Source organism: Zosterops lateralis (assembly GCF_965231275.1).
Source record: "Zosterops lateralis genome assembly, chromosome: 4".
In the NCBI taxonomy this organism is placed as follows: Eukaryota; Metazoa; Chordata; class Aves; order Passeriformes; family Zosteropidae; genus Zosterops; species Zosterops lateralis.
This window is the reverse complement of record NC_139765.1, coordinates 22,634,785-22,647,993: the sequence shown is the minus strand read 5'-3', so window position 1 is coordinate 22,647,993 and position 13,209 is coordinate 22,634,785. Positions and strand designations below refer to the sequence as shown.

General features: G+C 47.8%; 1 protein-coding gene across 3 annotated transcripts; it reads right to left on the bottom strand.

The window, feature by feature from the left end:
• Positions 1-1,059: 1,059 nt before the first annotated feature.
• On the bottom strand, positions 1,060-8,686 carry KCTD17 (potassium channel tetramerization domain containing 17). Of its 3 annotated transcripts, XM_083859618.1 has the most exons (8): positions 8,169-8,686; positions 7,428-7,536; positions 5,623-5,714; positions 4,606-4,701; positions 4,110-4,235; positions 3,338-3,410; positions 2,878-3,093; positions 1,060-1,828 (listed from the first exon to the last, which is right to left on the bottom strand). In XM_083859618.1, the coding sequence occupies exons 1-8, from the start codon at positions 8,394-8,396 to the stop codon at positions 1,680-1,682; spliced, it is 1,089 nt and encodes a 362-aa protein (XP_083715744.1). In that variant the 5' UTR covers positions 8,397-8,686; the 3' UTR covers positions 1,060-1,679. The 3 variants fall into 3 exon arrangements, with proteins under 3 accessions (XP_083715744.1, XP_083715746.1, XP_083715745.1); XM_083859620.1 differs by lacking the exon at positions 2,878-3,093 and having other exon boundaries at positions 1,715-1,828; positions 3,272-3,410; XM_083859619.1 differs by lacking the exon at positions 1,060-1,828 and having other exon boundaries at positions 2,980-3,093; positions 3,272-3,410.
• Between the last annotated feature and the right edge of the window lie 4,523 nt (positions 8,687-13,209).

The following is a 13,209-nucleotide window of genomic DNA, read 5'->3' as shown; positions in this document are numbered from 1 at the left end:
AGAAAAAGCAGGCAGACCCTCTTCCTCATTAGTGCTTCCCAGGAAGCATCCCAAGGGGGTTTTAGGCCATCCATCCAAAAGCGAGAAGAAGGGAGTCAGGTCAGGGAGTTGGGGGCAATGACATGACGTAGAAATAGTCCCAAGCTGATGGTTTCTGAGAAGACGAATAAGGGGAGTTGAACTTTCCATGAACCATGTGATTCAGCCACAGTCTTATGCTGGAACATTTGCTGAAAGAAAATGTGACTGATGTAGTTAGAGATTCCAGTAACTGTGAAATCAATCTGCCTCCCTCTTCCTTCCTGCTGCTTATCCTTCTCCCCCTTCCCCTCCCATCTCTCCTCCTCTTCCATCTCCCTAATTGCTTCTTTTCTTAGTTGGCGTGTGCTGTTCAGTATGCTGTTGAGTTCAGCCAGGCAACTCTTCACGTCTCAGTGACTCCCAGGCATGAGTCCAGCATTGCACCCCCAAGCACGTGTCCCGCCTCCCTGCTGGAGCAGCACCCAGCCTCCACTGCTGCACTTCCCCCAGAAAAAATACTGGAGCAGACTCCTTTCCCTCAGCCCTTCTAAATACCTTTAACATCAGGTCTCAACCTCTTCCATCTCCTATCTCAGGTAATCGAGGAGATGAAGAAGGTTTCAGGGCACAGGGCTTAAACTGCAACCGCTGAGGGTTTGGGGTTTTTTTAACTAAAGATACACGTGTGTGTGCATGTGTGTGTGGACATAATTGGGCACTCTCTGGAATTTGGAATAAAATTAATTTGAGGATTTTCTTGGCTCTACTTTGCCTCAGTCTGCTAAAAATTACCTTGAGGTTTGTATGTTTTTGACCAAACTCCAGTCCTGGCACTGGCAACTGGCAAAAGTTTCCACACCCCTGCCCACCCCCCGACCCTAGATGTCCCTGGAGTTGATGCATTCGCTAGACAGGTGGTCCTCACTTATGGTTATAATTTAGGTGTGCAGATACCAATAATCAAACCTGCTCTGTAGCCCAGCAGCCTCCAGTGGAGGTGCAGCACAGACACAGTGGGAAGCACCTCCAGTTCCCAGAAGACAGGCACAGCACAAGCAGCTTCTCCTGGCTCCAGGTAATGAATCCAAACTCCTTTTCTCCAACTCACACCCCCTTACAGCAGGAATGAATTCTTGCCACTTGAAATGAGAGGCGGCAAGGAGGAACAGACTGCAAATTTTATTCAGGAGTCTTCAGACACAGCAGTGAAGCAAACAACCTACTCCCCAAAACTGGAATCTGCTTGGTGCTGGCTGACACAACATCAGGTACCAGCATGTTCCTGGTACCCAGGCAGCACACCATTCTCCTTCTCACACTGCTGGCACAGAGCTGCTTTGAGGAACAGGGAGGGAGGCACCAAGGAACGTGATACCCAGCACAGGGACATCTCCGAGTGATACAGGTGGCCCAGAAAAGGACGGTGGCTCTGCATTTGTCTCCAGGCCACAAGCCCACACCAGTTGCCTGCAACAGTGAAAGGGCAAGGGCTGGTCCTTCCACAGCTGCCGCCACCTCGATCACCATTTGCATCCAGGGTGCTCAGGAAGGGACCGTAGGCGGCAGTGGTTGATCGCTGACGTCCCCACCAGGGGCCACTGTGACATTAAGAAAAGCCATACTGCCAGTCATAGGAGGGGGCCCGTGGACTCTCACTCCTACAGCAGCTCAGGGCTCCGTGGAGCATCTGCCCTCCTCCAGGGCTGGAAGATCAGGCCTCCGAGGTGAGTTTGTAAAAGAAAAATGGCTGCATGTGAAGAGTGTAGGGGGCTGAGGGCATCACTGTGGGACAAGGGGCTGCCATACACTGCAGTACAAAAATAAAGATATAAACAAGAAATTAAAAGGCTGGAATGGAGTGTTCAGATCACATCCTCAGATCTCTGGTTTGTAATAGCTAGAGAAGGAGAGAGAAAGAGAAACACAGTCAATACTAGGAAAAAAATGCAACTGAGCATGGAGGGGAAAGTGAGAAACAAAAAGGGAAATTACAGAGGAAACACAAACAGAAGAAAAAGAAAAGAAACAAGGGTAGGAAAACAGAACAGAAGGAAGAAAAAGTCCATGTGATTAACATACACTGAGTCTTAAGATAATAACACTCAGGTTCCACAGCCTTAGACAAGGAGGCTTTCAAACAGAGGGAGAGAGAAATGTCAGCCAGCTAACAGGTGCCCTCCATCAGGACCGGTGGAAACTGACACTTAACATCTCCAGTTTAACAAGAGCCTCAGAGTTTTGCAGTATTGAGAGGAATACTACCACTTTCTGTATCCAGCCCCACCCATATTGGCCAGCCAGCTTTCCTAAGCACTGGAGAGGCTCATTTTGCACGCAGCTGTGAGAACATCTGCAATGGGGACCAGCTGCTTCTGCTCTGCCTTTGCCACCTTCCCACTGCGCTCTCACCCCGGCAGAATCAGTGGGGGAAAAGCCCAAGGAAGTGAGAGCACGGAAGGAAAAATAACAGGCTGTCTTCTGCAAACCGCCCGGGCTGGCAGGCAAAGGAGCTGCAGATGGCAGTCTGGAGAAGCGATCTGGCATGCGTGTCACGTGGCAAAATCCCACCCCTTCCCCGAACCACCCCTGCCTGCTTCGCATTCATTTCCACCCCTCTCCCAGGTGCACTCTCCTTTCTGCTGCCAGTCTCTGGTCCACAGCCATAGGATCTGCTTGGCAGGTAAAGGCATGCATAGGATGAGAATATGTAAAGCCACCTTAGGGATGAGTCAACCTCACATCTCCCTCCTTCCCCTCCCCAAGCTCTACAAACCAGGGCCATACCCACAAGAGGGAAGTGAGTCACTCATGCAGAGCTCAGGCTGGCAGGAGCTGAGATGCAGACAGGTAACATACCTGCAGAGAGGAAAAGTGAGGAGCAGAGAGAGACAGGGCCCTGGACAGAGATCACTCTGAGCCCTGGGGGACAAAGAGAGCAGAGGGAAGGATGCTGGAGGCTGGCGAGTGGGGCAATGTGGGAGGTAGATGACAGTGCTGGGATGGACACGTAAGGGAGCAGGAGGGAGGGTCCGCAGGAAGAGAGTTCAGCACAATCCCATATAGATGGACAGTCTGCAAATAAAAATAAAACCGTAGATAAACCAAACAGTTTAAAGTACAAAGTAGCAGCCATGGTAACAGCTCTCCCCTATCAGCTTTATCTCCAGAGAGACTCCAACTCCTGGAGAGGACAGCCCCCACACCCCATACCTGTTCTAGTCCTTCCCTGCTGCTAGCTGTGAGCTCTCACCAGAAAGGTGGACGAGTCTACGCCTGGGGGATTATTTTTATCATTTTCCTCAGGGATTTGCTGCACCTTTCTCCTCTGCTTCTGCTTCTGCCTCCTCCTCCACCTCCTGCTCTTCCTCCTCCAGGTCCTCCTCTGTGTTCTGTGGCCCAGCATGTGAGACAAAAGGAAGAAAGAGTGGATATACTTGCAAGATGAGCCATGGCAGTTCTTTCTGACACCCAACGGAACAAAGTAATTGTCATAACAGTAAAATAAAAAGGGACCTTTCCACATGGCCAAGAAAATTCTAGGTCAGGGAACAGAGAGGGTTGTTTTCCTCTGGAGTATCACATCAGGGTATCTAACCCACTTAAAAGTGCTGTGACCCCACTGCTCAACAACTGCCATCAGTTCCTGGTGTTCTTTCCTGCATCCTGGGTGTCTAAAGGATGTCATGCACTGCTACGTATTTCTGTCTTTCCCTCAAAATAAGAGCAGTAAATATCTGCCCCTCAAGCTGAGACTCAGAAAAAGGAAAGAGAATGCTGCAAAACCTTCAGGGATATAATGCCCTATAGGCAGTGACACACAGAATGGGCATGAGGAGGCATGAGGGAGATGTTAGAGTAACATGAGAGGTCCCAGGGTGACTTGCTAAAGCCATTTGCCACACACACCCCTCCAACACACACACTCCTCCTTTTGGGCAACGGGTGTAATGCCACGGTGCTGAACACCAGGACAGGCCCCTGTATTTCACCACTGAGTTGCCCCACTGTCACAAGGGAGAGAGAAAAGAGAGAAAGAGCAAAGGATCTTATAGGCAATGGGAGCAGGGCCATAGCAAAATTAATCTCACCTTGGCTTTGTGGCTGGGCTCAGAGCTCAGGCCATTGGGGGAGTTGTACAACTCTTTGGAGACCACACACAGGAATTCTGTCTGATCTTCATTCCCATAATTATAGGATGAGCCAATGTTCACAAGCTAGAAAAGATCAGACCAAGAATCACAAACACATATATAGTGAAAACACTCACTCCACCTGGGGAGCAAGGCAGAAAGCCCACCATGCAGCACTGAATTCAATCCACAATCCTGGTGGAAAGGCCTCATAAGCTGAGGAGACAACACAGAGAACCAGGAGAGAAGTTAGCCAGGATGAAAAACAGGCTGACCTCACACAGTATCCTCTAAACCTCTAGAAAGGGGCAAGAAAGAGCCAGCATGATGACTCAATCAATGACTTACCCAGTATTCTCAGAGCAGGAGGGAGCCTTGCCTGGCAACTGTATGGTATCCATCATCTTTTCCCCAAAAGACAACTCCTTCCCCTTCTGCTCTGCCTTATCCATACCTGCTCAAAGCGCCATCCATCTGACATGGTGGAAACCATCTGAGTGAGCTCCTCTTCCTGGCACTGCAGCACACGGTAGACATGCTTAGGAGGCACCTGAGAGCAAAATTACAGAGCACACTGACAACAGTCACACGCTAAAAGCTGTTCCCCTTCTGCAGAATAAAGTGTTAATACCCCTCCTTGACAGATCTGTCCTCTTCCCAATGTCCCAGGTGAAAGGGGAGTGGAAACCAGAATACAGATTTCTCCCATGCTGTCAATGGAGGTAAAAACAGTATTTCTTCTGAAGAGTAGGGACTGAGCTGAGTGCTTCCTGCATTGTCCCTAGAAGATACTGCCCTCTTTTGATGGGGAGTTTGCACTCGTCATTACAAAATAATTTTTGTAAATGCAACAAATGCTGATGAGGCTTTGCAGCACAAAGTGACTGCGCTGCTGGAGGCTTACAACATGAAGCAGACAAGATGAAAAGTGAGATAGCAGATGATCCTCCCTCCAATAAAGATTTTCAAAGGTTGCTGGCCAAGACAGGGTGTGATTTTACCACAGGATAGATTCCTTGTCTGCATTTAACTCCTTCACAGCCATTTCTTCACCTGTTATCTCCAGGTTTCTCTACAGGTATTACCATGCTCTTCATTGTGATTACACTCCCAGGACTGCCCACACCAGTCCTCCTCTTCATGACACCTTTGCTCTCCTCACAAACATTCTTGTATATCCCACAGCAACCAGCTGCTGCCTTCTAAAAGCTAGAGGAGCTCACTTAGTTTCAGGGGCTACATCCAGCATTACTTCTGGGATGCAAAGCAAGCCTGCAACTTGTTTATTGTAACTAAATTGGTAGTAACTTGTCCCCTGCAAGATTTTGCTGCATAGGGATTAGCACATAATCTCTAATTAGTTACTTCCTTCCATTTCTTGCTGCTTCTCTCAAGCATTCTCTCACTTTAGACTTATCTCTCTCCCTTTTTACACCCCCTGCTTTCCTCACCCCACTCTATCTTGCCATACCTGTGTTACTGTATAGTCCTTCTCCTCCATTCGATCTTTGATTATTCGGATCAAAGGACCGATGTTATAGAACTCAGCTTCTTCAAGGATCCCTGAGAAAGACAGACAGAAGGATCACAAAGACAGAAAGTTAGCAGCCCATCTTTATTTTTCAACTCACAAAAGATCAATTCTGAGCTTCACAAGGCCCATAGGGAGAAATTATATTACTGCCTTACTTTTTAACAGGCTTGAAACTCTTACTGCAGAGAATTGAAACTTGGCTCACTGCATCTTGTTTCTAATGCTCACCCCAACCTCCTTATGCTGCCTGCTACTACAGAAACAGGCACTGCCAGTGAAGGCTTGTGCTGAGGACTACTAATACATTTCCCAGATACTTGGCCAAGAACAACTGTAGGCTCCAGTCTCTTTCAATGACTACTTGTTATCACCTTGCTCAGACTCTTATTAAGGCAGAGAACTTGAGGTTCTGAAAGTCACCAAAAGATCCTGGAAAAGCCTAACTTACCTCCTGAGCCACTTGGAGCTGCAGCCCCATACAACTTTGTATGATCTTTGGCTCTCTTCCCTTGCTTCAACTCAAAACAGAGTTGAACTCAAAAACATAAATGTTTTTGTTTTTTTCTCTATGGTGTCTGCATCCGTCATTTCTCCTGAGACTCACCTGTTTGCTAACAGGCCTTCAGGAAAAGAGAGGAGGTCCCCAGAGGGTCAGTGAGGGAAAAGTGGCTGGAAGCCAACACTCACATGTCCCCAGGGACAAAGAAAAAATAGATGGTGAGATTGATTCTTCACTACCTGACACACTCAGACCTCTTCTGTGTCTCTCATTCAGCAATGAATTGTCTAATGGGTTAGTTTTATGCCAGCTTGAATGTTTGCTGCAGGAAATAAAAAAAAAGGCAATACAAATGAACTGGACTCAGGTTTATGTTTCAGATTTGATATTAAAACTGGCAGATGAACTCTGTCTGATCTCAGGATTACAAGAAATGTCAAGCACCAAGGGAAACACCTCAAAATTTGGCTTATTTAAATCCTGTACCATTAGTTGGATATATTTTTGGAATTATAACTGATAAGACTATTCAGAAAAAAACTTTCCTTGCTTTATATAAAATGTGTAAGAAAGGCAAGAACACTATTAACCATGCAGAAACTGTGCTTGGCAAGGGCTGGACAGCACAACCTGTATTTGGAATTTGCTCCTTAATGAGACCCAAAAAATAACAAGGCACTGTGGATTGCTCACTGGTAATACTGTGATGTCACCTAGTCAACCTATTGGACCCACTATCAACCTCAAATGAGGAACTGGTTTATCTGACTTGCTCCACTGGAATTTCTGCAGTCCACAACCCATCAGAGCACAAGCAGCATACGGTGCATATCACTGATTAATGATGGTCTTTATTACAGTCAGTAGAAGAGATGAGCTTGGGTTTTTTTCGTCTACTGGGCTTTCATTCCTAATTAGAAACAGACGTTAATAGAAAACTCACAGAGCCTGGTTAAAAGTAGATCAGGAACAAGTAAAAAAATGGCTTATTGAGGCTCTGAGATCTTGCCTACTGCTGTCTTGGTGACATCTCTGCTGGACAGTCATGATGCCACAACACCTGCAAGCACACCTTCCTCACCCACTCCAAACCCCTTTAGTAAAGGAGATAGCATCATGCCTTGCAGAGATAGCTCTCTGAAATCCCCCCATATCAACATCCAAAAGGAGAACGAGAGACAACAAGATCGACCACAAGTTCTATTTTTCCTGACTACTGTAAGCGGGATTTTTCTGAGCTCACCCTCTTCAGCCATATCTTTATCCAGGACCAGCTTCCCATGACGGAGGAAATTCAGAATTGGTCCAAAGTAAGTGGGGTCCCGATCTATTAGGTATGCACCAGTTTCATCCTAGCAACAGAGATAGATCACAAGGGAAAAAAAAAAAAAACCAAAAAACAAGGAAAACTTGTAACCAACCCTCAAATACCCTAGAATACAAGAAAATACAAACCTAAGCAAAAATGTCCACTATTTCTAAGATTCCTTGGAAAACATGGGTCTCTGAGAGTCCCTAGCCAAGTCAGCCCAGCTTGGATTTTAACTCCTGTATTGGTCTGCTCACCATGCCCACCTCAGCATGAATCAATCCAGCTGAAAAAGCCCAAAAATAGGCCTCAGTCTCTTTGTGCAACTATGCATCCAGGCCTGGTGCAAGAGAGCAGAGATCGCCTTACAGAACAAGGCTGAGTCAGGCAGACACAGCTGGAAAGTAGACCCAGGATGTGGGGTGACAAAGAGGAAGAAGAGGAACAGAGGGGAGATGGCCTCTCATTTCTCCAGCTCGGGAAGGCAGGTATCGGGCTGCAAGAAGGTAGAATCTGGCATGGGGAAATCCTTCCCGGGAGAAGGGGGGAAAGAGCAGGCATGTCTCACTCAGTTACTCCTGCAGCTGCCGGGGTCTGGCTCCATCCCTGCATCCCTCCAGCCCTCCTCCCCATGCTCGGTGGGGCACGGTGCGGGAGGCAACCCAGCTGCCTTACCCGGTCCGACTGCAGCTCCTCGCCCTGGCACAAGCGACACAGGAAAGATTTCTGCTCCCGACACAGGGTCTGCCTGGTGGTGAGGAAGACGGTGCCCCCCACATTGAGCCTCACCCACTTGGCCTGAGTGCCAGCGGGTGGCGGGATGTCCCAGGTGCAGCGTAGCCCTACGGCGGCCTGCATCTCCTCCCTGCCCTCCATCCTCATCCTCACCCCCACCTCCCCCATGGCGTGCAGGGACTACCGCAGGTGCTGCCTGTCGGAGAATGCCGGGATCTGTAGTTTATCTGCCTCTCCCTCCGCAGCAGCCGTGTCTCCTGGGGACTAGGATCTTCCCCGTGACTACCAAGGGAGTCCTGAGAGGAGGAAGGTTGCTCGGTGCTAAAGGATATCACTGTGGCTATTGGGGTGGGCAAAGCCACAGCTCCACAGCACTGACACTCCCTGGCTTTTCCCCTCTTCCCATTTTCACAGACCGTGTGCTGGTCAGGACTCCGGAGGTGCAGGGTGTTACGCAAAAATCGTCGACATTTATTTCCGTAGACATCCTCTCTGGCTCATTAAAAGGTTCTGGGAACTGTAGTTTGGCAGGGACATGCACAAAAGGCTGATGGGAACTGTAGTTTTCCCAGGTCGCTGTTCGTGCAATGATGATGCTGTAACGAAGGGGTTTGCAGCACATGACCCACTGCGGCTGGTACTCTGCCTGCTTCCAGTCCTAGGTTCTTGTCTGGAAGCTTCCTCTGAGACAGGAAGCACAGCCTACTCCCTGACAATCGTCAGATAAGACCCTTAGCGCAGTATTTCACAGCATTCCCTTCAGGACATCCATTATCCCAGGCTCACTGCTCAGTGCAGCATCAGTTGTCATACTTTCTTGCAGCAAAATATGCAGACAGTTCCTTCTTGCTAACATATGTATGGACAGCTCTGGGAACTGTGTTCTGGATCTGCATGAAGTGCTGGCAGCGGGCAGGAATAATTTTTCTTCCAGCTCAGAGGCATTCCTGACTCAGCAAACTCCACACGCCCCCACCCCCCCACCCCCCCCCACCCCCCCGCAACCCGTGCTGCTCTACCAGCGCAAACCCCCCACGTCCTTCCCCAGGGCTCCTGCCACTCCTGTTTGTGTCTGGGCAACAAAGAACTCAGACTGTAACTCAGCTCTGTGTGGAGTTTTACCTCTTCCCCTGGCATGTGTCACCCACCGAGGCTTATGTGCCAATCTCATGTTATGGAATCTAAGCCACTCCTGGCAGGCCGAGCCTGGTGCTCAGCAGTTCATGCCCCAGGGGAGTCTGTTCAAACACTCCTTAGCACAACCTGAACAAGCTCTCTCCAACAGCTGTTTTTCCCACTCCCTCCTAAGCACAGCTGTGCTTGCCAGCAGCTCGAACACAATGGAAAAGAAAGGCTGGTATTTCACCCCATTGTGGCTCAAAACCTTCCTTCACCTAAGCAACTTCCTGGCTCTTCCTTGACAGGGAGCACTGCAGAGACACACAACACTTAATTTTTCTTGCATTTAGATCTTAGTGCCTTTTGAGGTGGGGAATTATTGAGTGAAGAAGCTGGGTAAAGAGAAACATTCTGTTTTACAGTCCCTTTCCTCTTGTCCTTCCTTCTTTTACTTGCAAATCACTCCCTTTTATCACTAGAGAAGAAGGCAGTATCGCCTTTCCCCCAAATCACCCAGGATTTCCTTCACAAAGATGGCACGTGTACTTCATTCCTTCCGTGGAGGAGTGCCAAGGGGAGGAGAGGAAGAGAGGGTAACATGGAAGAGGTTTCAAGATTGCTGACCTTCATCTAATTTAAGTACAGGACCAATTCAGCTGCTCCAGGGTGTTAATTCAAATAATTTTGAACCAGCACTAGAGCGACCATTAACAGAGCATGAAAAAATATTTTGTTTACCTATATGGAGCAGGCTGTGGCCAAAATTACTGCCCAGCCCTGGGAGCAGTCTCCACTGAGCAGTAACATGCATCAAAGATGCTCAGACTAACACTGACCCGGGCTGAAGCACCACATAGAGCAACACAGCTCTGGACTGTCAGACTGCTGTCCTAATTCTGGCTCTGAGTCAAACCACAGCAAATTGGAGACCTCTGCCCTGCACTCTGGTGTGTGAGTACTGCAGAACCCTGTCAGTTACTGGCTGCAGCTCCAGCACAGAACTGGGTCGAAGACTGTGGCTCTCCGATATGAATGCAGCAGTTGGGTGGCAGCCTACAGCCCCTTATCTCCCCCTCCACGAAATCTGCCTTGCCTTCAATTTTTTCCCCTCTTTTACCAAGAGTTCACCCTCTCCTTTTCCTCCTCTCACAGCCCCTCAGCCTCTTTTTCCTTTTTAGGGTCCATCTCTTGTTCTCATCACCTTCTTTTCCAACCTCCCCCATGACAATGCTGCTCACGAGTCCAGGATGGTCTATACTCAAGGCATACTTTCTTCCATCAATACCAGTCTCCACGTGTGGTTGGAACCTCAAGTCTTGCTCACCCCAGGGCCATGGGGTGAAAAGTTAATTGCTAAATCCAGAGAGGTATATTGTGAGTCAGGAAAGATGTCAAGGAACACCACTCCCAACATCACCACCTTTTTCCTGCAATATACAGTAAAAAAATCATTGAAAATGCACCAGGCCAGGGATTTTCTCACAATATGTGAAATCCTCTTTAGGAAGAAGCCAGTGTGGGGTGAGCAGCCAGCTGAAATGTTCTGATGAGTTGGAGCATGGGCTAAATACAGACTTGATTGCACACTATTACCAGATGTAGTTCTGAGATGCAATTCATGTGCCCTTGTTAAGGTTCCCTAAAATCCAGCAATAGAACACAGGAGAGGTAAGTTTAAACAATTAGTGGTGTTTGGTCAAAGGTTGGACTTGATGATATCTGTTCTTTCTTAACCTTACTGTTTTATGATTCTATGACTTGTTCCTTTTGCCTTTATGATAACTGTATATAAAACACATGCACAGAAACAGAGGGAAGAGCAAGCAAGAGCTTACATGGGGCTCTGTGATGGTGTAAGACCATACAGCCTTGCAAAGCACTCAGTAAAATCATGAGAACTATTGCACAGATGGACTGGGAGCAGGAAAAACCTGACAGCCACTGGATATTGGGGTGAACAAAAGCTAAGGAGAACAGAGCAGGGGGTAAACTGGGAGTGTCTTGATTCAGCAGTCAGGCCTGCAATGCAATCCTGCAGAAGGCTACACACACTGCAGTGCTCTGCAGCTTGGTACGTGGCAGATGATGCATCTGGCATTGCAGGGCTGCTCTTATGGAACTGTTGTGTTGTGGAACAGCAGTGGGAACAGGGATCCCCATGTGTTAGCACAGACAGTGTCACCACTCTGACAGTCTGGGAACACATATTGAGGATTACATGGCAGGAGGCAACAGAGAAGAAACCAGGAAAAACTAGTTGGCAGGTCCATGTAGGATCAGTGCCACTCTCTTTTCTGCAGGAAGTGGAGAGGGGAAGTGTTGTGGTTTGAAAGCAAAATGAATGAGAGGCTCCAAGTCAGAGATATAATTTAATAAGAAGAAAGGTAAAAAGGTAAAAGTAAAATAAAATAAATACAATAACACAAAGGATCACTGACAGAGTCAGAATACAACCTGAGCAGGATGATGGAAGCAGTCTAGGTGAGGTGCTCTTCCTGAAGCAGTCATCCTGTAGAAAGGTCTGGTAGCTCTGGTCCTCTGGGAATCCAGTGGATAAGTGCTGCTTGCACTGTCCCACATACCAGCTTATATCCAGGTGAGAATGCTTGGCTCCTCCCCCTGGGCAGAGCATCTCACAATAGCATGAGAAGTGTGAAATGGGTCCTTGATGGCCCATTAACAGAGATAACCCCTGGAGGGAGTTACCTGTGACTCATGGGTCATTAGCAGGAGACACCTCAAAAGTCATTTGCAGAAAACACCCCAAAGGCGTTAATGGGCCATTAGCAGAAAAAGCAGGGGGCTTGGGAAAACACTAGCCCACCTGGTTTGAACAGTTCATGAAGATGGTGATAGAATAAATACTTTGTGTACATCCTACACTGCAACCCAGGACAGGAAGACAAGTGATGCTCTGACATTTTGCCAGTAGGCCAACAGTGAATCGGGCAAATAAAATTTCCTACGCTGGACTTGGGGGTGGACACAGTTGAATAACAGACTCCCGCTTGACTGCCAGCTGAGCCAGGCATACTGGAGCATGAGAAAGACCCCATGGCATATAGGCAAGCTAATCTTCCTCCAGCTCCTTGTGCTGCATGAGGTCTGTGAGCAATGTAGCTGCCTTCAAAGCAGTGTGCAAAGCATGCGTGTGGACGTGCATCATGCAGCACCTTTGCTGGAAGACTGCTGGAAGAAGGAGACAGAATGGTGTGTAGCACCTGGTTTTAAGCTGGGACCAGGAGAGATGGGAGAAATATGAAATGTCCCTGCAGGCAACACAAATTACCATGGCTTATGTAGTACTTGGGCCAGTGGTGCTGGTAGAAGAAGAGCTGCTTTAGAATTTAGAAAACTTTTCAGAGAAATAAAAGGTTTGTTGGGAAATTAAGTGTTAAATAGCACAACCTGACTGCTAGGGAGCAGTATGCAAGGACAAGGAAGGAAGATGACAAAGAAGACAAGTGAAGAACAGGGAACTATGGGATTACTTTTCATTAGACCAGACTGTTTTCACAGAATCCAAACCTCCTTCAGGACAAAAGTATTTCAGATAGTAAAATATACCAATAAACCAGTAAAGAGTTTACATGCTGGCCTGGGATTCTCAAATTTATATAGAGAGCTGTAAAAACTCTAGTCTCAAGTTAACCACAGGTCAATGTGACCTTCCTCCTACATCAGGGCTGCTGTTTAATCTACATTTTTGGCTACCATGAGCCCTATTCCACCAAAGATATGCTATTTCAAATTGCCTGTGACAAATTTTACGGGAAAGTCATGAACATTACTGGTTTGCATTATATTCACTTCTCCCCAGCTTTTGATTCCTATAGGAAACCCACTCACTGAGTCAGGGACA

Coding starts and splice junctions, on each gene's coding strand:
- KCTD17 (XM_083859618.1), bottom strand. CDS start 8,396: ATGGGGGAGGTGGGGGTGAGGATGAGGATGGAGGGCAGGGAGGAGATG. Junction 3,411..4,109: donor AGCCCAGCCACAAAGCCAAG/GTGAGATTAATT, acceptor GCTGGGCCACAG/AACACAGAGGAGGACCTGGA. Junction 3,094..3,337: donor AGCAGAAGCAGAGGAGAAAG/GTGCAGCAAATC, acceptor TTTTATTTGCAG/ACTGTCCATCTATATGGGAT.